This window comes from Trachypithecus francoisi, unplaced genomic scaffold (assembly GCF_009764315.1).
Source record: "Trachypithecus francoisi isolate TF-2019V2 unplaced genomic scaffold, Tfra_2.0 Lachesis_group10, whole genome shotgun sequence".
In the NCBI taxonomy this organism is placed as follows: Eukaryota; Metazoa; Chordata; class Mammalia; order Primates; family Cercopithecidae; genus Trachypithecus; species Trachypithecus francoisi.
Window position 1 is genome coordinate 298,544 of NW_022681455.1, and position 24,222 is coordinate 322,765.

General features: G+C 42.2%; 1 protein-coding gene across 4 annotated transcripts in view; it reads right to left on the bottom strand.

The window, feature by feature from the left end:
- Window positions 1-3,229: 3,229 nt before the first annotated feature.
- EXOC2 (exocyst complex component 2) overlaps window positions 3,230-24,222 on the bottom strand; it is a 200,271-nt gene continuing 179,278 nt past the window's right edge. For all 4 annotated transcript variants that reach the window (XM_033216034.1, XM_033216031.1, XM_033216032.1 and 1 more), the window contains 5 exons: window positions 17,453-17,508; window positions 15,212-15,334; window positions 9,258-9,319; window positions 7,050-7,109; window positions 3,230-4,844 (listed from right to left, as the gene is read on the bottom strand). In XM_033216034.1, the coding sequence (XP_033071925.1) occupies window positions 4,751-4,844; window positions 7,050-7,109; window positions 9,258-9,319; window positions 15,212-15,334; window positions 17,453-17,508 (395 nt within the window). In that variant the 3' untranslated portion in view covers window positions 3,230-4,750. The remainder of the gene's footprint in view (window positions 4,845-7,049; window positions 7,110-9,257; window positions 9,320-15,211; window positions 15,335-17,452; window positions 17,509-24,222) is intronic.

Genomic DNA, 24,222 nt, shown 5'->3' on the forward strand with positions numbered 1-24,222 from the left:
TGGCGGGCTAGGAGAATGCAAATGTGGATGGCGGCTAGGAGAACGGAAGTGGATGGCGCCTAGGGGAACGGAAGTGGATGGCGGCTAGCGGAACGGAAGTGGATGGCAGCTAGCAGAACGGAAGTGGATGGCGGCTAGGAGAACGGAAGTAGATGGCGAGAGAATGGAAGTGGATGGCTTCAGGGAGCAAGCAAAGGAGGGAGATACAGAGGGGTTGATCATTTTCATAATCAGCTCTGCGGAGCCATTTGACTTTTTATGTATTTGATTAAAAAATAATCTGACACATTTGCTAACGTTGTTTCATCAACAGCCCTCAACGGTATTTCCTAAGGGGCGATTTGGCACCAGCTCCTGGGCTAGCACTGCAGTCCCACCCCCAGGCTCCCTGATGGCTGAAGCTGCGGCTCACGGAAGGGCTTGGAGGTCAGTTGAGAGCAGGGCACAGGAAGAATGGCAGAGCTGAAAACGATTCCTAGGTCAGTCTGACATGTGCATCTACCCAGGTGAGGCCTGGTTTCAGGAGCCTGTATTGTCTAGGTAGAGAAACACAGTAAGCAGGAGAAAAGAAAGGGCTGGGTATAAATATTTTATAGGACAGTCCAATAGGCAAAGAAGCAGAGGCAGCAAGAATTGATCAGGCACCCAGGGAAGATAATTTTTTTTTTTTTTTGAGATGGAGTCTTGCTTTGTCGCCCAGGCTGGAGTGCAGTGGCGTGATCTCGGCTCACTGCAAGCTCTGCCTCCGGGTTCACGCCATTCTCCTCCCTCAGCCTCCCGAGTAGCTGGGACTACAGGTGCCCGCCACCTCGTCCGGCTAGTTTTTTGTATTTTTTAGTAGAGACGGGGTTTCACTGTGTTGGCCAGGATGGTCTCCATCTCCTGACCTCGTGACCTTGGCCTCCCAAAGTGTTGAGATTACAGGCATGAGCCACCGTGCCCAGCAGGGAATATAAGTTAATAAGAAAGGAAGCAGAGAAGAGATCTTTAAAAAATAGTTTCACTTTTGTCCTTAAGGCCAGGATACTCTGTGATCTTCAAAGAGGAGGTTAGTTCTTGTGAGTTAAGAGCATGGGTTCACAGTATTATGTTTCTCTGATTCCTTCCTTATCACTCTCTACTTGGTCATTTCTGGTTTTCTAAATGCTAAGTTTAGCAACCATTTCTCAGTACTTACTCTTTTGACACCTGCACCATTTGACCTTGCTGAAAATCTCTTTATTCTTATTATAATACTTGCTGTTCCCCTTGATTTCTGTGACCTCATGACCCCATTCTTGCCAGGTTTTCCTCTTACTCTGTGATGAGTTCTTCTGGGGCCTTCTTTGATAGTTAGAATTTAGGCAGTGGTCTTGGTTCTCAGGGATTTGTGTCTGGCTAGCGGGTTTGTAGGAAGGTGGTACAAGAATCTTTTTTTAAACATGTGAAGAGATAATAATGATAACAACCATGAAAATATCAACAATGACCACGAGAATAAAACCAATGGGTTCCAGTCATGGTAACACACTGTTGAAGGCACAAGACAAGCTTAAGTGCCCAGTTTGTCTAGACAGGAGAAAGACACTGATATCCCATTGCCTTTCATTAGCCAAACTGCAAACAATTTACCCGAAGACCCAGGTCTTGTCCAGAAGATGTTTATTGTTATGTATTTCTAACCTGGGCAGGTACAAAAGGCTTTCCAGTCATAGACGGACTAAACCTCAGTGCAATCAATCCTCCTGTGGGGAAGCAGAAGTGAGATGAGATCAGCACACAAAAAACACAATGGCCCCGTGTATAGTGACATCCGCCTGTGTTTACAGCGAAGTTGAAATAATTACAGCTGCTGCTCTAATTGAGGTGTGATATATTAAATATACCTTTCAGAGCAGTTCACAAATTTATACGAAAATCTTTACAACAGAACCAACAGATACATGTTTAGTGACAAAAAGGTATGCAAGTTTAGTCTATGCATATTTTATAAATATTACATAAAATATATTTGACTTTATTTCAGAAACCTAATCTTGATGTAAAAACTAGTTAAAATTTGTAACTTTTCTGAAAACATATACACAACACTCTTATGCAACTAATAGCAGAATATCCCATAGCACGTGATCAAAACAGAAACACATACCACCATCTTGTACCAAATCCAGAATAAAAATATAATCTTTTCTATTTCTTCCCTTTAAAAAAATCTATATGCAAAGATGACAGAGACAGGAGAATGAGTCAGAGTGCTGGGCCTAAGGCAATGATGCTTGTTTTGCAATGCCCAAATCATTTCTAGAACTTGCCACTTTCATGGTACACTGATATAGAAAGTCTTAGTAAAACCAATTATTTCTAATAGCTCTTTACCATTTCAAGTGAGGCCAACTTAGCTAACTCACATGAAGCCACGCCGGCCCACAAAGAACACGGATGTGCTAAAAACGAAATGCCACCGGAGCACTGAAGTACACTGAACCTCCCTCATTTGTTTTCTCAGCTGCCTCGTTAACTTGCTCCAGGTCCTGGTTTATGTCTCAGCTTTCATCTAACTTATTTCATATTCATCCATCTCCTCTTACCCACTAAACCAGTGTTCTGTAACTCAAGTAGCTCTTGAAATCTCCCTTTCTTCCAAGAAGTCCCCCCTGACTTGTTGGAATAGTAGTCCTTGAACTCCCTCATTTGGGTATGGGGTTTTTATGCCTTTACCTTCCACTCGGGGCCATAAAAGCACTACTGGTTCCCTTGTTGCTAATGTTTATTAGCCTCCGGAATTGATGAACTTTCTCTGAGCTGTGACCCGGGTGGATGGATGTCAGAAAGCACGTCCCGCCGGAAGGAACTGCTGAGCAGCGGTGAAGTCACGGACATACGGAGCCAGAGTGTGAACATGAGTCCTGCCACTTATCCTCCTTGCAGTCTTAGAGAAGTCACCAACCTCTCTCTGAGCCCTGATTCCTTCCTATGCTAAATGAACATGGCAGTAACCTAGCCCATGTGTCATAGGCTGTTGTGAGGATTAAACAAGACACTTCACAGTGTGCCTCGCACGTGGTAAGTCCCCGCAAACAGAATTAGCAGGACCTGACAAACGGTTTCTGACAACGTGTCTGCCAATACAGGGTTAACCAGCACGTAAGTATTTCGAGTGTTAACAGTAGAAATATAAAAGGTTATTCAGCAAATGAAAATGTTGAAGTAAAGACACTCAGAGAAAAATGTCAAGCAAACTGCAACTTAGATTAAAGGCAGATTCTTTATTGGCTGAATGTGCTGCACTAGATATTTAAAACAACACAAACATTCATGGTCGCAGTTTTTAAATTTAGCTCATAGTTGAGTTATAGACAACAGTTAACAGATTTAGGAAAGACAATATTCTGTGTATTTCTTAACAGCTTTATCAAGCACATTTGTAAAAGATCGAACTGTCATTTCCAGTTACTATGATTCCCCCACACACCAAACGAACCAACACATTTATTTTAAATAATGGAAACTATACATGGCTACACTGTGCTCTAAAATTACTTGCATTAATGAGGACATTAATTTTAGCATTTAAAAAAGGAGACTTTAAAATAACCTTAGATAATTTTGAAAACCCTGTCAAGCCGACTACAAGTAGAGAATTCCTCAGTTTTCAGATGCAACGGTGTGATGACGTTGGGTGGGCGGCTGACTGTGAGAGAAGTCACTGTGACCTGAACCTGTTCCAGTAAAGCCAGTCAGCAGTGAACGTGGGGCAAGTGCATGCGGCTGGTCTACAGCTCCCACTGCCTGGTGACCAAGGAGCATCCTGAAGTTTCCAAGAAGAGACTGTGTGAGAGCAGCATTCTTCCAGCTACTGAGCAAGATCCTTCGCTGGGTAAGAGGTGGCAGAGAGAAGGTCACCTGCTGAAGGAGGGGGCAGCGGTGGGCAGGGAGTCGGCCGTCCATGGGGAGCCTGGCCTTTCCTTTAGGGGACCCTGAAGTCTGCGGCTGCCCCGCCAGCACCTGTGAGTGTAACCCAGTGACCGGCACTCACACCCCATCACAGACAACACACAGGGCCTCAGGGACTGCAACACGTGGATGTGAAGTGACGCACATAAATTAAGAGCGAGTGAGAATGAAAACTGTGAAAAATAAAAATCAGATAGCGAAATGCCAAGTTAAATCACAGACACCTGGACCACAAATAATCTACCCCAGTTGTAATATTTATTTTAATGGAGACCACAAATTTTTCCAAAAATCTGCTTGAATTAGAAAACTTAAGGCCATTTATATGAAATAAGGGTTTTAAGCACAGCTGCACAGGTTAGGACAGTAAGAGCTCCAAAGATGTCTGCACATAACTTTCCAAATCTCCTCTTATCAATCCGTCTCTCCATGTGTCACGGGAGCTGCCTGCACTTTCGTGAATGGGACACTGAGAAATGCTTCAATAGGTACCATGCATTCCAGAACATTCCCTCCAGAAGCAGCTCTTCCTGCTGCACTCAGGCTTCTGCTGAGATGCAAAGTATATTTTAAAATGTATTTTAAAGTCATACAGGATCTGATCTAGTAAGAATGGCAAAACAAATACTTCTTGGGCATTTCAAATGAGGTCATTTTAGTTGAAATGTATACCAACAATTTTCGAAATCAGAGGAGGGAAAAAAGAGAGAGAAATGGCAAACCCAGTGTTTAATACACCAAATACCTTTAGGGTACTCAGAAAGTGAACAGTCTTATTACTTGTTATTTTCCTGGACTTCCTTTATTTGGCAGGTATTTATGTTTTCATCATGGTTGAAGAAGCTGCTTGGAAACAGGTGAGCTGCAAGTGCATGCTACTCTTGAACTTGTTCAGGAGCTCTTCCAGTAACCTGGAGGAAGGAGACACTTGTTTTACAGCCTGACAGATGGGGTGGCCTAGCAACACGAGAAAACACCAGGGGAGCCAGCTGCCCGGCTCTGCCTGTGCTTGCTGTGTTGAGAAGGCAGCTGGAAAGTTCTATCTGTGGATCCTCAACTCAGCAAAAGAAACATCAATCAAAGAAGCTGGTCAAATAGGATATGCTGATACACGTATTTATGTTTGTATAGAAACATCTCCTTCCTATCCCCTCCCAAGATTAACTAGATTCCTCCCTAAAACAGACTGATGCTTGGGCCTATTCTTTTTAGAACTTCAACTCTAAAATAATTTACACACCTTCAAAGTCACTTTTTGTTAAATGGTTCTATGAACATTGGCAAACCCATACCAGAGTGTAGCAGGCCACAGCACGGGGCGCCGCGGCACCCTCTCCCCTGCTGCCACTCCAGTCAGCCTCTTCCCTAACCCCATCCCCCAGCAGCCATTGGTGACTTTCCCTTCCTCTCATTTTGCATTTTGTCTTTAACAGCTAGTAGTGAGTGGGGAGCGAAAGCAGTGGGTTAATCACCAGGCGAAGCAGGGTGAGGGCGAATTCCACTAGGCAAATCGCTTTGCTACCTGATATCTCAATCTGTTTTCCCAACGGATTTGACACAGTCATCTAATTTCTTTTTCTTTTTCTTGAGATGGAGTTTTGCCCTTGTCACCCAGGCTGGAGTGCAGTGGCACGATCTCGGCTCACTGCAACCTCCACCTCCCGGGGTTCAAGCTATTCTCCTGCCCCCGTCTCCTGAGTAGCTGAAATTACAGGTGCACGCCACCACGCCTGGCTAATTTTCCTATTTTTAGTAGAGACGGGGTTTTACCATGTTGGCCAGAATAGTCTTGATTTCCTGAAGTTGTGATCTGCCCACCTTGGACTCCCGAAGTGCTGGGATTACAGGCATGAGCCACAAGCCTGGCCCTAGTCATCTAATTTTAAAGCTAGAAAGGATCTTGGAGTTTTCCTGGTTTGGATGAAGCAACCAAGAGGTGGGTTTAACAGTACTGAGGTCAAGAGACTATTTCACAGTTTAACAACGTTCAATATTAGAATACCACTCCCACAGCAAACCTAAAATACAGTCCTGACCAGGGTCTACTTCAGGGTGTGTATTGTTCTTGACTCGAACACACTACCTTTTGAGCCCTGTTCCACATATGAAATGTAACAGTGACTGTTTTAATCTTTTATCATATTTATTTTAAAGAAATGAACAGGGTTTGGAACCAATTCAAATAGAGGCTGGAAGTTAGTGAGAGAAAGCAGCAGCACTGTCTGCACAGCCGCCATGTGCCCACGTGGGACGTGCACAGCAGGGGCGATGCGGGGACTGCAGGGCGGAAGGGCTGGTCTGCTGCCCGCTCTGTGCCTCAGTGATGTGACAGCTTCCCCCCGTTGCCCAGCCCATGTGTGCTCTCTGCCCTGCACTGAGTCTGCTCTGCGTTCACCGTGCCAGCATTTCACAGTCAGTGCACCACACACGCCTGTCCATGGACGGGCAGCCACGTGCGGAGGGCGTGGTAAAGGAGCTACTGCAGAGTTTCTGCTGCCTCAGTGCGGGGGAGCCTGGATATTTGTGAAATTTACCTGGCCTAGATTTTCTCTTAGGTCTGTTTCCTGTTCTATGAGTAGTAAAGTTTGAAGTCAGGTTGAGATCATCAGTGTGGTCTAACGGAATATATACGTATATAGAAAACTTTATGATACCATATGTGCACATCTACTCTTTCATAACATTTTATATTTTATAGAACACAAAATGAACACTACTGAGTTACTCAAAGATAAAAATATCACTGACTCCTGCATTTTACTGTGCGGTCTTCTTTTTTCCGTTACTTCTTAAGGATATATGCTACTAATACAGTTTACTGAATAAGTCATAGTGAGCTTTCTTAAGACATTTTCTGTACCAGTCACTTGAAACGAAAGCCAACTTCTAAATTATCCTCAACCCAGAAGAAAGGTCTTATCTTATTCTGTCACTCGGAAGACATGCAAGTGACAGTGACGAGATGTACCTACTAACGGCTCTTATTCGGATTCTTATTTGGATTCTGCTCTTCCTAGAATCCAAATCACTATTATTCCTTTTTAAAAGGTACTTTACGTAACAAAACCTTGCTGGGCACATGCAACTGGCTCCTGAGAACAGCACACAGGACTTACTTTTTATCTGCTCCACTGGAGAGCTGGGGCAGGGCTTCCAAGGCCTGCTTAAAACTTGACCTGGAACACAAACAACCACACTGAAGTTGAAGCCTTGCACAGGAGAACTGCTGACAAATTCTTAAGCATCCCTTAATTACTGAGAAGCCAATAAAAGCCAGTGAAGCAAGGAAATACGAGAAAAAGTAAAAGTGAAAAACAACAGAAAAAGTAAAAGTAAAAGTGAAGGTGTAGCTACCAGGTGGAGGCTTTGTAGCAGCAGGGCCAGAAAAGCTCAAGTAGGAAATGAAACGCAACTTGAAAAGCTAAAGGAAAAACAGATCTTCTTTTAGAGGATGCTACTGGTGACAGAGGAGAGCTTAATGTGCACATGTTTAATTTAAAAGGAGTCTTTTCAAAACAAACAACTGCAGATGGAGTAACTGGTAAGAAAGGAAAGAAACTAAGAAATGAAAGATGACACACAGCGGGTGTTCACAGTATTTGGCAGGCATGGGGCCTGATCTGCAGCCAATGTCTTGTAATACTTAAATACAGCCTACTTAAAACTTGCTGAAAAATGGAGAGTTATAGAGATGCTTTAAAAATTCAACATGATTTCCTTACACGAAGGTAAAAGGAAAGAATTTTTAAAAAGACAACTTCGGGATGTTTAGCTTTTACAAGGAGAAAGTATTAGAAAAATTACCAAACCAAATGAAAAGCATCATGGGGAGACTGTTTGGGAATAACCTGTACCATTCACAAAGGAACAGTTCTTAACTTTTATCTCTTCTTTTATGATTGGTTAAGGTGAAGAAATAAATGTAATTATTCTTGACTTTAGGGGGTCGTCACTTCTATATTGTAAAAACATCCTCCTCAATCTACCAGGAAGTACGTTTTTCAGCAGTATTCCTCAAATCAGGGGCAAGTGTCACAGCAACAGAGAGGAAGACTGAAAAGTTCCAACAGAGTCATAAAACCTGGTGCTGGGCATCTCCAGCTGCTCCCGGGAGGGCGCGGTGGGGGCTGGGACGGGTGGCTGGGTGCACTCAGGTCCCTCCCCACGTTCAGCAGGCTCTTTCCTGGTGTGGAAACCACTGCCTCTACCTCCATCATCAGCTTGTTTCTTATGAACCTCTTTTTGATTAATTAAAAGTGATGGAATTGTTTTGACAGTAGGACAATAATGATAAACATTATTGTTTATAAACCACCTGTTATTGGCAGGGTACTGAAAATTAAAAAGTGACTTGGCACATTTTCTCATTTAATCCCCTCAAAAGCTTGCCTAGAATATTTTAATCTTCCTCTACAGATGAGTACCTTATACTCTGTAAAACTAAGTCAGCAGGAAGAAAGAGCAGGCATTTACATGAAGTGCGCACACATCCAACACGGGCTGGGTGCTTTCCATCCTGTTGGCATGTTGTGCAGACAAACGATGGCTGGGAAAAGCTGTGGCTAAACAATGAACATGGAGGCTAGAAATGGCTTCTGGTGAGCTGCGACGATGGGAATGAAAGGCTAACTTCATGTGTTAGGAAAAAATGGAAAAAGTCTTTTCAGGTTGCAAAGCTGACAGTAAGAATGACAGCAAGTCATGTTATCAGATGCTGGAAATGAGTGAGTAAGCATATTACAGTGTTCTCAAACATTCCATTTGCATACTACTTGGCCTCTCGGGGACATCAACATATCACCCAGTATTTCCTAGGTAATGCTGCCCGTGTAGTAAACAACCTTGCACAGGCAAACAGTAGTTCTGTTTCACTTCACCTACTGAAATTTCAATGGTAGGAAATCCTGACTTTCATTCAAAACAGCTTAAAAATTATCATCAAATTTCCACTACAAAATTTTGCAGAGAAACCACAAGGCTTCCTCATACTGATATTTACAGCACTCGAGCTGTCCTTCAGAGTCTGCTATGAATAGACTAAGACTCAGTTCTTATCCTCTTTTGCTTTAAGAAGTATGTCACACTCTGATGTATTATTTTTAAGACTAAGATTTATTTGTCAGTAGTAAATGAAAAACAAAATTGTATTAAACCCCTTTCCTTTACATTGTGTTACAAAGAAGTGGCCTTGACATAAACTTGATCACGTCACAAATTGATGAGCATGTGCTCTGATCAGTCATCTTTCCAGAGGACAGAATTCACTAGTAAGACAATCTGTATTTTTAACAGAGCACTCAGAACTAAAGAACACTGCAACTTACTTGCTTTCGGGTGTCAGGTAAACAGCCACAGTGTCCCTCAAAGCACAGATTTCAAGTCTTGCCTGAAAATGAGAAAAAGACCAAGTGACAACAGGAAAATTTATATTATCAAATATAAACAAGTACTGAGGTGAGGGGTCTCCAGCCTGCTCGTCGCAGGACGGGGCTTGGCGTAATACCACCGCGGTGACTGCCAGTCATGAGCAGAGTTTCTAAAACAGTCCGAAGAAATCTGCTACCACAAAATGTTCGTTGACTGAAAATTAACTTGTAGTCAAGGATGACTGTGTGAGGGCAGGGAACTAGATATCTCAGTATGAAAAGCACAGACTGTGTCATGATTTTCCAGCCATCTGCATCTACCCTCTAACCACCAATTTTTCTTTAGTCTTGCAAGAGGAAAGACACTCTGAAACACTGCCCTGAAAGGGCCCATGCCCCACAGAGGTGAGGATGTGGCTTGGCTTCCTGACACCTATGCCCTTCCAGGCACACTGCCTTCATCTCAAAAACTAAACTATGCTCTACGGATTCAATGCAATCTCTATTAAAATCACAGCTGCTTTTATTTTTTTCTGGCAAGCTGATTCTAAAATTCATAAGGTAATGCAAGGCACTCAACAGCCAAAACAATCTTAAAAAACAGTAACACATTTAGAGGCCTCACACTTTCTGACTTCAAACATACTACAAAGCTAAAATATATTTATATACTGTATAACCTTATATTCGTGATTAACTGCTATTCAACAGGGGTGCCAAGACCACTCAGCGGGGAAAGAACAGTCTCTTCAACAAATGGTGCCCGGGCAACTGGATATCCACATGCAGAAGAACGAAGCTGAATCCCTTCCTGAACACAAACATTAACTCAACACAGATCACAGATCTAAATGTAAGAGATAAAATTATGAAACTATCAGAAGAATCCCCCCAGCGTAAATCTTTGTGACCTTAGGCTGGGAAACTCTTCTTAGAAATCATGCCGAAAGTATAAACAACAACAACAAAACAAAGTGGACTTCATCAAAATTAAAAATCCAGTGCTACAAAGACATCATCCAGAATGTGAAAAGACAACCCCACAGAACGAGGCATCACTTCACACCCACTAGGATGGCCATAATCAATGAGGGAGCCAGTAACAAATACTGGTGAGGATGTAGAGAAACTGGAACCCTCAAAAACTGCTGGTAGGAATGTGCTGCCACTTTGGAGAACAGTCTGGCAGCTACTCAGAAGATTAATTATAGAGTAACCCTACGACCTAGCAATTCTGCTCCTTGGTGTGCATCCATGAGCCATGAAGACAGATGTCCACACAAGAACTTGTACAGGAGTGTTCACAGAACCATTCTGCACATTAATCAAAAGTGGGAAAAAAACCAACACCCACGAACTGATGAATGGATACATAAAATGTGGCGTAAAGTGGAATATTACTCATATGTAAAAGGAGTGAAGCACTGGCACATGTTACAACATGGATGAACCTTGACACATTATGCTACATGAAAGAAGCCGGTCGTATTTGTATGCTTCCATTGAGATGAAATTTTCAGAGTAGACAAATCACAGAGAGAGAAAGCCAACTGTCTGTAGGGACAAGGGGTGTGGGAGGCAAATGATCAGACTTTCTGTTAATGGGTCAGGGGTTTCTTTTGGGATGAAATGTTCTGAAATTGATTATGGTGATGACTGGCCAGCTCTTCGAATATACTAAAAATCACTGAATTGTATATTCTTTTTCTATTGCAGACAGATCGTATGCTCTATGAAATATTTCATAAAAGTTTTAAGAAAAAAGTTAACAAGATTTCACTTGTATGCGAGCACGAAGAAGTGTGATCTGACAGACAAGTCAGGTTTCCTGGGAGCTCCCGCAGACCTACTGATGAAAACTTGATTTTCTGAAGTAGGTGCCCACAGTGAGTGGGACCCACAGGAGAACATTTAAAAGAAATATCCCTTATTCTCAAGGAGTGGACGAAACAGAAAACAATGACAAAAGACACAGCCAGCTCTTTAGAGTTTATTAGAAATTCTGTAAGCCATTTAGATCAAAGCAGACATATATGACACAGGATATTCAGTGACCTTTTTCTGTTTGGAAGGCAATTGTTTCGTTTCATTTTTTCAGTCCCTTAGGAGCCTGAAAAACAGTATATAACTAGAAAGTTACAAATGCTAGAAAGTATGAAAATTTCTGTCTCTATTTTGTTTATATTCTAGTATAGGTAAAAACAGACCTACCAGGAAAAAAGGTAGAACTTTCAGCTGACTATCTTAGGAGAAAGATTAAATTATTACAAAACCAATCTTCTGGTAGAAATGTTATTCAATCAAGGTCATAGAGTGTTTTAATTAACCTATAAGTTATGCCAATTATAAAAACTGTGGTTAGCTATATAATACCTACAAAATTGTAATTCAGAAAACATCATGCTAAAAGATCTGCCAAAATCACCAAACCATCACTCCCCTTTTCACCGAGCTCTCAGGACAGTTCTGGAGTTTGGCACTTTAGGGAATTGCCTATCCACGGTTAACTCGCTATCCCTCTTAGAGTTATGGCCCCAAGGAATGAAGCTCTCAAAGTCATTCTTAGTGGGAGAGTGAAGCGGGGAGTTTAGACGAATGGCCTTTTTCAAAATACACGTTTGTACAGGCCCAAGGAGGTCTCAAAAACTGGAGGCTGGAACAGTTTGGTGGCCAGCAGTTTCTGGACATGTGTATGTGAAAAAATTTTCCAGCTAATTCTGAGATCACTTCCCAACCTCTCCCTGCTGGTTCTGAGAGTGGTTTAGCCGTCAGACAAGCAGGTAACAGAGGTAATGTGTAGAGAGGGCAGATGCCTGTTAAAATTCCAAGACTGCAAGGCCCCCGGCAGCCACTGCAGCTGCCTGTTAATTCATTTGTAGTATTACACAATTTACACTACCCTGTGTACCCTGTGATGGAACTATTATAATAACCACGACCTTTCAACTTAAACTATCACATCAAAGATCTGATAAATCCATTTTCAGAGAAAACTGGCGGCAAATGGAAATACAACAGAAGCTTTTGTAACAGATTTTCCCCTAACCAAATTAACAAGTGCTCTCTGCTCTTCTTTTTCCCAAATATGTATTTTATTTTGAACAAATTTCAAACATATGGAGACTTGGAAAGAACTTTACAGCGAACGCCTGTTTACTCACAGGCTCTCCCAATAACACAGCCTCACATGACCACACGGCTTCCATCCGTCACTCAGTCCTACAGCTCTGATCCACTTCAGGGCGCATACCATTAACTGCAGTGGACTCTCTGCACCATTTTTTTTTTTTTTAATAGTTAGAATGTACAAATCTCAAAGTGTGGCATCTGATGAGTTTTGACCGATGTATACACCTGTGTGATGGAAACCCAGATCACAATACAGAACCAGCACCCTGTGACGATCCCTAAGGCCCCACCCTAGGAATCCCCACCACCCAGAGGAAGCCACTGTTCCGAGTTCTTCATCACAGTTAGTTTTATCTGTTCTAGAACTTCATGTAAATGAAAACTATACAGTATACGCATGTGTCTGTGTAAGGAGCCCTTCATTCGGCGTAATGCTTCTGGGATTCACTGCACTCTATCAGTAATTTGTTCTCTTTAATGTGGAATAGTATTTGATTGTAAGAATATATTACAGTTTATTTACTGTACTGATGGACGCCTGGGTTGTTTTCAGTTTTTGATTATGATAAAATGACTACGAACATTCTTATTTTATTTTTTTGAGAAAGGGTGTCACTCTGTCGCCCAGTCTGGAGTGCAGCAGCACGATCACAGTTCACTACAGCCTCGACTTCCTAGGCTCAAGCAAGCCTCCCACCTTAGCCTCCCAAGCAGCTGGGACCACAGGCACACAGCATCACACCTGGATAATGAAAACTTTTTTTTTTTTTTGTAGAGACAAGGTCTTACTATGTTGCCCAGGCTCGTCTCAAACCCATGGTGAACATTCTTATAAATATGTTTCATGTCTTGAACCCATGGTGAACATTCTTATAAATATGTTTCATGTCTTGAACCCATGGTGAACATTCTTATAAATATGTTTTGTAACCTATTTATACAACACATACGAAACTGAAAATATGTTTCCAGTTCTCTTGCTTAAGTAACTGGGATCGGAATAGCTGGGTCACAGGGTGTGTATGTGTACTAAGCTTAGCTTGAAAAGAAAATGCAAGAGCTTTCCCCAAAGTAGCTGCACTAGATCACATTCTCAATGGCGTGAGAGCTCAGTCCGCCACATTCTCGCCAACACCTGGTACAGTCAGTCTTTCATTTTTATCGTGACGGACGCGGAATGGCATTGTACTGTAGTGTTTTCATCTCCCTGCTAACTAACGACGTTGTTCATCCTTCCATGTGGCTGACTGGTCATTCTTATGCTTTTGACAACCTAATTAAATGCATGATGGATATTTTGAATTGTCCCATGGATCCCTGGAGCTCTGCTTATTTTTTTCCCCAATTATCCTTATTTCTGTTGTCCACACTGGATAATTTCTATTGGTTTACAAGTTAACTGACTTTTTAAAAATTCTATTATTCTATTATTATCATCTAGTAGATTTTTAAAAATTTATCTACTGTGTTTTTCCATTCCAGAAATTCCATTTAGTTCCTGTTTTAGGGTTTTGCTCTGCCGAGATTTCCCACCTACTGATTCAAGAGGAGCACAGCTTCCTTTACATCATCTGATGCAGCTGTGTGAAAATCCTTGCCTGCTAATTCCAATACCTGGTCAGCTTAAGGTTGGCTTCAGATGATCATTTTTTGTATTAGGAATGAGTCATGTTTTCCTGCTTATTTGTGCATTTCAATTACATTTTAACTCAATTAAATGTGGATCCCGGACACTCAATGTTACGCTGTGGAGACTCTGGATTCTGTAATATATCTCTAAGGACTGCTGATTTTTTATTTGTTTGTTTTAGCAAGCAATTAACTTATTTGGACTCCAGCTAAGAATTCTTGGCTCTTGGGCAGCAGTCCAATTCTTCCTTCAGTTCTTCTAGCCTCAGCTGGGCTGGCTGGAGGGCAGTCTGACCACGCACATGGCGAGACTCCTCTCTGGGATGCCCCTCACCTACCTGTAGTTGTGGCTGCTCCAAAGCCTGTTTTTCAAGCCAGAAAGCACATTTTGTATTGGAGTTTTAGGCACTCCTGGACCTGCCTTTAGGTTAAAATCCATAAGAAGTAAGAAATCCACCCAGGTGCCATCTCCTCTAGAATCTGCCCACCAATGGTCGTTCTCTGGTATCTTCAGGGATGTTTTCAAAATTAAAAACATCTTTATTTTTTGATATTCAAGTTTATAGTTGTTATCTGTGGAGGGCTGGCCTGATAGCAGCTTCCTCAGCCACGACTGGAAGAACGACAGTGCTTTTTGAAACTCACTACCACACGGCCAGAAGCACACGCTGCCATCTGCACGCGCACCTCAGCAGCTACCAGCTGGCTACGTGCATGCCAAGGTCAGCTGGTGTTTATGGCCTTTATCATCATGTAATTTAAACACAAGAGACAGTTACTTGTTGTTTCTATGCAAACTGCACTGAATGCTTTCAAAAGACTTATTAAAAGCAAGTTGTTAAAAATTTCCTGCGGAACTGAATGTCATGAAGATAGTTGGAAAATAAAAATAAAAATCACAAAACTTTTGAAGGATTCTGCATTCAGATGCTTTGGCAGAAGTCTTTAAGGTCTTGCTCTACTGTAAAGAAACAGAAACTCTGAAACTTGCAGACAATGCTTCATGGGTATGGCTTATGCAAGAAAGGATATGAACTTCTTCAATCATAGATCCATTAGAAGCCTGTCTTATGTCATAAGACTGATGACTAAAGACATTTTATATGGTATAAATAACAGCAGAAGTTCAATATGAAACTGAACTATTCTGTTACCTGTAAAGCTCCGTTTCTGCTGAAGGAGGAGACACACTGCATCAGTCGGCCAAGCTCTTCAGAAACTGCTTCCACCACCTTGGAGAGCACCCGAGGGACGAGCTCTTTGGAAACAGTGAACACCTGGTTTGAAACAGGAAGACATGGTGCTTTGTGGGGCTTTTTGACTTGAATTTGTTAAAAACAAAGTAACTTTCAAAACAAAAGGAAATCAATAGGACTTCTAAGTCATTTTTAAAAGACCAAAATTATAAATGAAAGGAAGATACAGACTTATATTTAAATTCTACTGACAGATTAACAACAAAAATTCTCTTAAAAATACAATATTGGCAAATGTAATTTTGAAAGGCATTACTGATGTTGACAAAATAAAAACTGTTTTGAACATTTCTTTTTCCTCTTGCCCCTTTCACCAGAAAGAAACATCTCTAAAGAAGAAATTAGAGAAATAAAAACATACTGGGTCAATATTTTACCACAATTTAAACAAATACTGTGTCAGACTCTCCTTAAACTCTGACAAACACCATTTCATATGGGGTGCCCTGTTCTGTATCGGACAACAGGCCCCCCCCAAAATTTTACACATACTGTGCTAAATATGTATGTCCTTTTATTTGACTTACATTATTTTCAAACCTTAAAGTTTGATACTTTCAAACTGAGAGTTACTGTCTTTGGAGATTTACTGAAATCTGACTCTCATGATTTATAAATGAAAGTAAATCACATTTTCTTTTTAAGTTTTTCCTTTTTTCAGATTGAGCCACCAGCATTAAATACTTGGATTAACCCACACATAACTTGAGTGTCCAAGTACATTTTTGGCAACTTAAGATTATGTAGCAAATAGTAAATATTATGAATGAAATTCTACTTTCAGTCATTATAATCCCATGGCAGTTGATAATGGACATTAATAAAAGCTGCCTCACTAGGAATCAACATCATCACAGCAGTTTCCACAGACCTCACAGTTCTGCCCGCCCACCGGAGAAACGCTTGCAACTACTGCACCTGCATTTGCACTTTGGGCTCAAATTTTACAGGATGCTAACATAACAAAAACAGAATTTTTATGTTTTTTATAAGATCACAATGAAAAATATTGCTCATTATAAAAAGATCCATGTGGTAAATTCCTGCCTGAGTTAAATCACATACAAATTCTATTGTGAGAGATGAAACTGTGTGTTTCCCTTTCACTAAGAACTCAAACCTGTAACATTCTACAGTTTTCTTTCTGCTCTTGGTGCTTCGAACTTCTAGCCAAATTTAGAACCAGGTAGTGTTACCTTTGTTTTCTCTGGTCATATTTGGGTTTCACTCTTAATTAACCACTTTTTTTTCAGTTTACCTTGATGGCCTCAGATCCTTTTGGATGCAGCAGGTAGCACACACCTAAAAACACCCTTCTCAGATGCCTGTCGCCTCAGAGGCGCCCAGGCAACAGTGGAAACGATTGAACAGTAGCCTCTTTGATCTGCCCCACTTTATCTGCCCCCCATTAGTCTGTGAGCCACAGCCTTTCTCAAAGTGTTGGCAAAGCAGTGAGTAACAAATCCTGAAACTACTGAATGAAAACAGGTAGTCACAGATCACGGTGGTAGCTCTGGTCTCTTCTTTCAATGTTCCTCAGAAGAGTCCTCCTAGCCAGGATGTTCATCGAGGATGCTAACACAAAGCTTAAGATGAAAGCGTGTCAAGTGAGTGCAAGTTTTCACATGGCCCAGAAGCAGCAGTACTGTCTGCATGACCCTAAGTCAACCACGGACAGGAAACCACGCATCTGTTCCAGTGTCGGCCTGCCCCGAGCCTCCTTCTAAGCAGTGTCTGCCTTTCTGGACTCCCAGCCACTGCTACAGGAATCAGATACCAGTGCTTATTTGTACACTGGCTAAAAAGAAGTTAATGCATTTTCCAAGATAAGGGATTTACTATTCTTTGAAGGATAAACATCCTTGCAATCTATCTTCACCTTTCAAAAATTAATGAATTTAGCTGTAATTATTAAAGAAAACATACTTCAGAAAAAGACTCACAGGTAAACATACACACACACACACACAGAGAGAGAGAGAGAGAGAGAGAGCGAGTAAGAGCTGAGCTGCACCTTATTTATACCCAAGATACATTCTGAGGGGAAAAAAAGACCACCATGTATTTTATCAAATTTGCATCTTTTTTTTTTTTTTTTTGGTTATCCATATCTCTTAGGAACATCTAATGATACCTTACCTCTGCATGCACGGCAATTATATTCACCAGTGCTTCTTTTAAATAGTTTCTGACACCTGAAATTGAAAGAAAGGAGAGAAAGAGGCATTAATAATAAAAAAAGTTCCCTTCCCTTGCTGGCAGGCTGTACCCCATGCCTTAGAGTTTTCTGGGGAGAAACAGAAAGTAATGCCACCACTATCTATTTCCTTTCGAGAATCAAATGGTGAAAGGAGTATTTCCATACAGGCCAAAAAAAAAAAAAAAAAAAAAAAGAAATGAGAAGTTTTCTTGCATTGTTTTTCATTTCTGTCACTGTTGATACTCTCTATAACTGGCACTCAGTCAGCCTCAAAATGAAAATTTAAGAATGTTCTTCAATTTCTTCACACACAGAATATATATAGATACATATCTACATATACCATAAAACATATATATACACACACTGTAAAACAGGTATGGTAAAACATATATATGTGTGTGTATACACACATTATAAAACATACACACACACAGTATAAGCAGTAACAGACAAAATGCAGAGGGTGGTAACAATGCTTATAAAATGCACAGTAAATATCCATGATAGCATCTTACTGCCAAAGGTAAAAGTCAAGTTATTGAGCAGAAGGACCATTTTCATCTTAAGGAATCACTTTTAGGAAAAACTTCTTATAAAACCACACTTAATTTGATTCTGTAAAGCAAGTTAAAGGCTGGACAAAATAAAATATCAGATTCTAGGTAGAGGTTGAATGAGCCTCAGTTTGCTCAAAAGCAGGTACACACAAAATTTAAGAATGTGGGTTCTGAGGTCGGACTACTGGGGACCAAACCCCAATTGTGACACCTGCTAGCTGTGACTTTCGGCAGGAAGGCTGTGAGCCTCAGTTTTCTCATCTATCACATGAGATAATAATTGTCCCACCCTTGGGGGCTGCAGTGAGGATTAAAGGGGATGCATGCCCTGGGTCCTGGCCTTCTCGGGGTTCACTAAGAGATTTCATTATCATCATTTCGCAGGAAAAAACCCCCATAAAAACAAAATACAGTTTTATTGTGTTTCTAAAACAATTTCTTTCCCTTGGAGTGGGAGATTCCAGAATGCCGTCTAGAGCTGTCCACACTGAGAACATCTGCTCTGTAGAACAGGGAACATTCTGCACTGGAAAAGCACGGATGTTCACGGTAAAAACACTAAGGAAAATATTCTCCCAGAGTCTCATCCACGCTACCGGTTAGTTGGGAAAGTTGAGCTAGAGATCAAGAACTACAATCAACCTTCTGAACAGGCATTTGCTTATTCTAAATATAGAATCAGGTTTTGATTCTGTCACATACTGTGGTATACAAATAAGCACACTGTTTTTCTTTTGAGAGGCCAATTTCGTATACACATATTTATATATATATATATACACACACACACACACACACGTATGTGAAGGTTCAGGTGTTATTAAGTCTATTTTGCTAAGACGGCTGAGTGAAGAGTAATTCAATATAATCCAGAAATTAACGGATTCTTCCTGAGAAAAAGGATAACTGCAAGGTAAGAAGTCTTACCTGGGAGGCAGGAGAGAACAGAAGGAGCCTGATGTAAGCGAAAGTGAAATAAGTGAACTCGTGCTGGAGACCAGGAAGCTTTCTTCCCGCAGGAGGAGAGCCACATCCCCAGGTGCGCCCAGACTGCTCCCGCTGCTGTCCTGTTGTCGGGGCACCAGGGCCTGGCCTGTGCTGCTCAAACCCCCCGGGCAGCCCCACCCAGGGCTGAGATCAACGTGCTCAGGTCTGGAGTCTCTAAGCCACTCGCCATGGAGGACCAGCTCATGGAGACACACAGGTAACATGCGTACTCACTGAAAATGGAAGCACAATAGTAGGCTTCTATTTTCCATGCTCTAAGAACAGAAAAAAACTCACAGCCTCTGCCCTCAGTGGGACCCGGGGTGCTGCCAACACTCCTGCAGGAACAAGCGTCGGGATCTGGGCTCTAACGATGGGCTACAGTGCAAGGATGACTGGAAACGCGAGGGCAGTGTTTTAACTTCTGAAATTCCTCAATGTAAAAGAAAAGAGTGGGGCCAGAGTGCTGACTAAAAAGCAGAACATTAGAGTGAAGCCAGGCAGTGAAGCCAAGCCAGGCAGTGTCACATGCTCAGTGACAGCCTGCTGCGGACTCAGCTCCCACCCGGACCCGACAGCATCAACACTTCCTGGCAAGGCCCCACCAGCCTGAGCACTACCAATAAGACAGCCCGTGAAAGAGGTGACTGTGAATTACTCATTGCAGTGCTGAAGACAAAGCGATGAATGGGAAGAATAAAGGCACAGGACACTTTGAACCAAAAGAACCATATTTTTGTGTACAGAAAATTTGAAAAAAAAAAGACAAAAGCAAGTTTCCTATCTTGGGTTGACCACAGGTTTCACATGGATAATATAAGGAGCTCAAAGACCTAACCTTGGACAAGAAAGAACTTTTGTATTTCTAGGAGATTTTATCTTTCTGAAAGAAAAAAAAAAGGAAATAATTTGCCTTCTTTCCCCTCACACACAAAAAACCAAATGACTGCTTCATACAAATAATGGGTAATGTTGGAAAAAGAGAAGGGAAAAAAGTGTGGTCCTGGGGTGGACAGGAAATGGTGCCACTAGTCAAACCACACATCAGGCCAGTGAGGTTCAAAGAGACAGCATGTGACTGATGCGTCGGAAAGGGCGGGCGTGAGGCGGAGCTCCATGCGCTGCTATCAGAACCTCCCAAGGCAGTGCCTGTGCTGGTATTGTAACTTTTGGTAACAAAAACTTTAATATAAAAATAAATCATTGATTGTCTCTCTCCAAAAAGCTAATCACTGAATTAAACACAGGAGCAAGTACTTTTTTTTATTACCGATTGGGCTAACACTGTTAATTCTAAGGGAAAGGCTACAAGTTCTCATTCATTCAACTAACATAAATTTACTGAGATCTTACTACATGGAGGATGCCACCAGGCACCCGGCAGAGGTGCTCCAAGTAGAACACGTACATATCTCCAATATATGTAAGACCCCAAAACGCTTAGTTATTACAAGTTTGACCTGCCGATATATGCAGGATGGTCATATGAAAGAATTTTAAGTTGTAAAAAAATCTCTGCCCCATTTACCCTGATATGATTATTACGCATTTGCAAGCCTGTATCAAAATATCTCTTGTAACCCCCAAGTGTATACACCTACTATGAACCCACAAAAACCAAACATAAAAAAATTTATACTCCAATTTAAAATAATGTGTTAAATGTTTGGTTGCTACTTTTATTTTGTGAAGTCCTTAAATGGTTAAAGAGTAGTACCGGATAGGAACGGAGAAAGGGCAAAGGGCCTAGAGACCAGACAGCGTCCGCGTCTGGGAAACCGGTGAGATCTCTGTGGTCTTCCTCGTTCAGAATTTCGCTTCCTTTCTCTCTTCACTCCGGCCACAGCTGGGTGTTGGCCTAGGGAGAGACCAGCCAAGCAGCAGGTCCACACCCTCGCCTTCCTCCTCGGCCTGTCTCATGGGCTCCTAGGTCCAAGTAAGACTTTTACCCCCATAAAGCACTCACTTCCAATTGCTTGTTTTCTGTTTTAAAATGTTATCCCAAGTCTGTCTGTGGGAGGAGGTCAGCTCTTTCACACACCTGTGTCCAAAGAAGCTAGTGCCGGGACAGGCGCTGGGGTGGCCGGGCTCGTTGGCTCCATGCGGCTCTGATGGCCAACACCGTGGGCAAGCAGCAGCCATGTGCTTTCCTGACTGGGCAGAGGGAGGGGAGGGACGCCAGGGCAAAGGCGTGGAATCCAAACGTTCAGAGGACAGCCAGACCAGGCAGGGGCTGGGAAGGCGATGTGGGGCTCGCCTGTGGCCTCGCAGTCTCTTCCTTAAACGGGAAGTCAGATGGAGAAGGTAAGGCAGAGGCCGTCAGAGCGGGGCTGTGTGTGCATCTGTTATGGAAGCGGCTGAGGCCTCCCAGTGGTGGCAGAGCAACGTGTGGGATGAGTTTCAAAGGACCTCAGTTGTGGCTCCTGGTGGCAGGAGCAGAATCTGATTTTTGGTGACAGAACTTTTTTCAAAGGGCCAGTGACGGGGACAGAGGGACCACACTGCGATTAATTTTGGTGGTGTATGTTCTCTTCCCATTGAATTTTATTCTAGTGTCACTATTATTAACGGTGGATAATTCCTTTTAAGTTTATTGAGGTGACAGAAAGAACACGTGAGATGGAATTTTTGGCTAACCTATACACCAATCGTATGACCTTCCACAACTGAGTGTACCTTTCAGACAACTGCCTGCTCCGTGAAGGACCGATCATGAGACCCGTTTTGCTAACGAAGCTGTTATGAAAATGTCACGCGTGTGCAATTCCTCCATTCTTCCAACACGTGCTGTGTATCTATCGTGTGCTGGGCATCAACAGGTGGTGACAGAAGAAAGTGAGCAAAACAGATAGGACCCCCCATCCTAAGAGAGCCTACAGTTCAGTGAGGAGGAGCATCTTGTCAATTCTAAAGCAGTACACATATTTCAGGTGTTACTTTAAAATTAAAGACATAACCGTTGACTAAAAAGGATAATGACTAGAAAAAGCATGCTGATTTCTCTTTCGGAAACACCCCGTATGTAAGTTTTGACAACGGTCCTGCCATGACTGTCATTTAGCTGCCACAGACCCTAGCTGTACATTAATCTTTTGAGTGGTACAAGGAATGGCTAACAGTGGAGTTTGCATATAGGAACACAACAACGGCAAAAACAAAACAAAACAAAAAACATGAACACAACATGAAACATGACTGTGATGTGCTGGAACCGGAAACATCTGTCCTTGACAGGACTCCTCATTTTGCTGGTTTCACAGAGTCCTTGGAAGTTAGAATTTCAGTTCAACTCTTTTGCCGCACTTTGCACTGGTGTCGAGGATGGCTCAGTGTCAAATGCCAGCGATGGCTGGGGAAGACTTTGCTTCTGTGGTGACATCTGAGGCATGGCCTGATTGAAAAGGACCAGGGGACACAGACAGAATTAGACTGGGCCTCAGACACTCATGTGACTTACTGAGGAGTCACCTGGGGGCAAGTTTCTGAACTGCTCTGACTTGTAGCTTTCTCCTTTATAAAACAGAGACAACATTTATTAAGTGGAATCATGTTTTTAAGAGGCTACGGAGGCATCTCCCAGACAGCGGGCAGTCAACAAATGGGAGGTGTTAGAATGGCCCGGCGCCACTGCACTCTGCACCCCCAGGTGCTGCCCGGACCCACTGCTGTCCTCGCGGGCACTGTGTCCTCAGTCCCACTGGGGCAGCTCTGCAGCCATCTGTGCGATCACTCAGTTAACATCTGTCTCCCCTATTGGACGGTGCACTCCACAGCACAGGGATCATCTGCCATTCTCCTCATCGCAGCCTCAGCTCCCATCACAGTGGTTGGCACATAGATGGCACAAGGTGTTCAAAAGTATCCATGAATGACAAAGGAAGACAAAGGCCATGTCTGTCTTTCTCACTACTAAGTTCGTTCGGCAGACTTATGCAGTTGATAAGTGAATGAATGAGGGAACAAATACATCAGAGAAAAACCTCAATATATGTAGAATTCTATAATGCTCAAGTCAGAAGATATCTGAGTCATCCACTAAAAGCAAGTGCCTCAGCATACATGGAAAGAAGGTATTCCTTGGAAAAGCATACAATCTCTCGCTTCTCATAGGATTTTGGAAAACAAAGACAGTCCTTTTGAGTATCAGGATCCATTTGAAAAATATAATTTGAATAAAGTAAGTACAGTAGTATAGAATATTGCTGAGGCTTAATCTCTTTGCTTTCCAAAATATGCTTTATTTTTCCAGCAATATACTGAAATAATGTCATTAGGTATTTGCTGAATGCTGCCCATGTGCTGGATATTAGGAAGATGCTGGATATTAGGAAGATGCCCAGATATATGAGGACAGAGTGAACACATACGTGTGCAAGGAAACCTGAGTTTTAGTTTGTGCTCCAACAACAGTGGGCCATAAAATGCCAAATTTATGGTGCACACAATATTAGGGAAGGGATCATCCATGTGGACAGTGTGCCAAGAAAAACAAGGCAAACTGACTTGCTCCTTGGAATTAAAGGCTACATTATTATGGTGCAGTAATAAGTATTGTTTTTAAAAAGGTTCCCCTTCAATAAACCCCCACAACTTTCCATGTTATTTAAGTGAGGGAATGAGAAACAGCATTTACAGCATGTGTCTCCTCCACTGTCTGAATATGAAATTAGAACGTGTCATGATATTTGACAGAAAGTGTCCCCACCCACACAGTGTCAACCTAGACTACCACTTAGCAATTAATCTAGTAGCCCAGTGTGGAAATTCCCCATGGAGAAAACAAGGCTCGTCTCCACTGAGCAAGAACTTGTAGGCTGTTTCCTGTAAGCCAGCCGGTGTAACCCAGCTTGTCCTCCAACAATGAAGATCTTGTTTTCACGCATCAGAACAGCAGAGCAGCTTCTTTCTTGGTATATTTGTCAGCTTCCTCTTTTAATCATATAGGAAGGTCACCCGATTTTGGAACAGGCAAACTGGCACACTATTAAAAATATTTATTGAGGGTCCATTATCATTACATGCAGGACACTATTCCAGAGGCTGGGGATATAGCAGTGACCACACACACACACACCACACACACACACACTGCTCCTCCGCTCACAGGGCTTGCACTCTAGTAGGGACAAACCCAAATTTAATACGACAAATGACCATTTTGC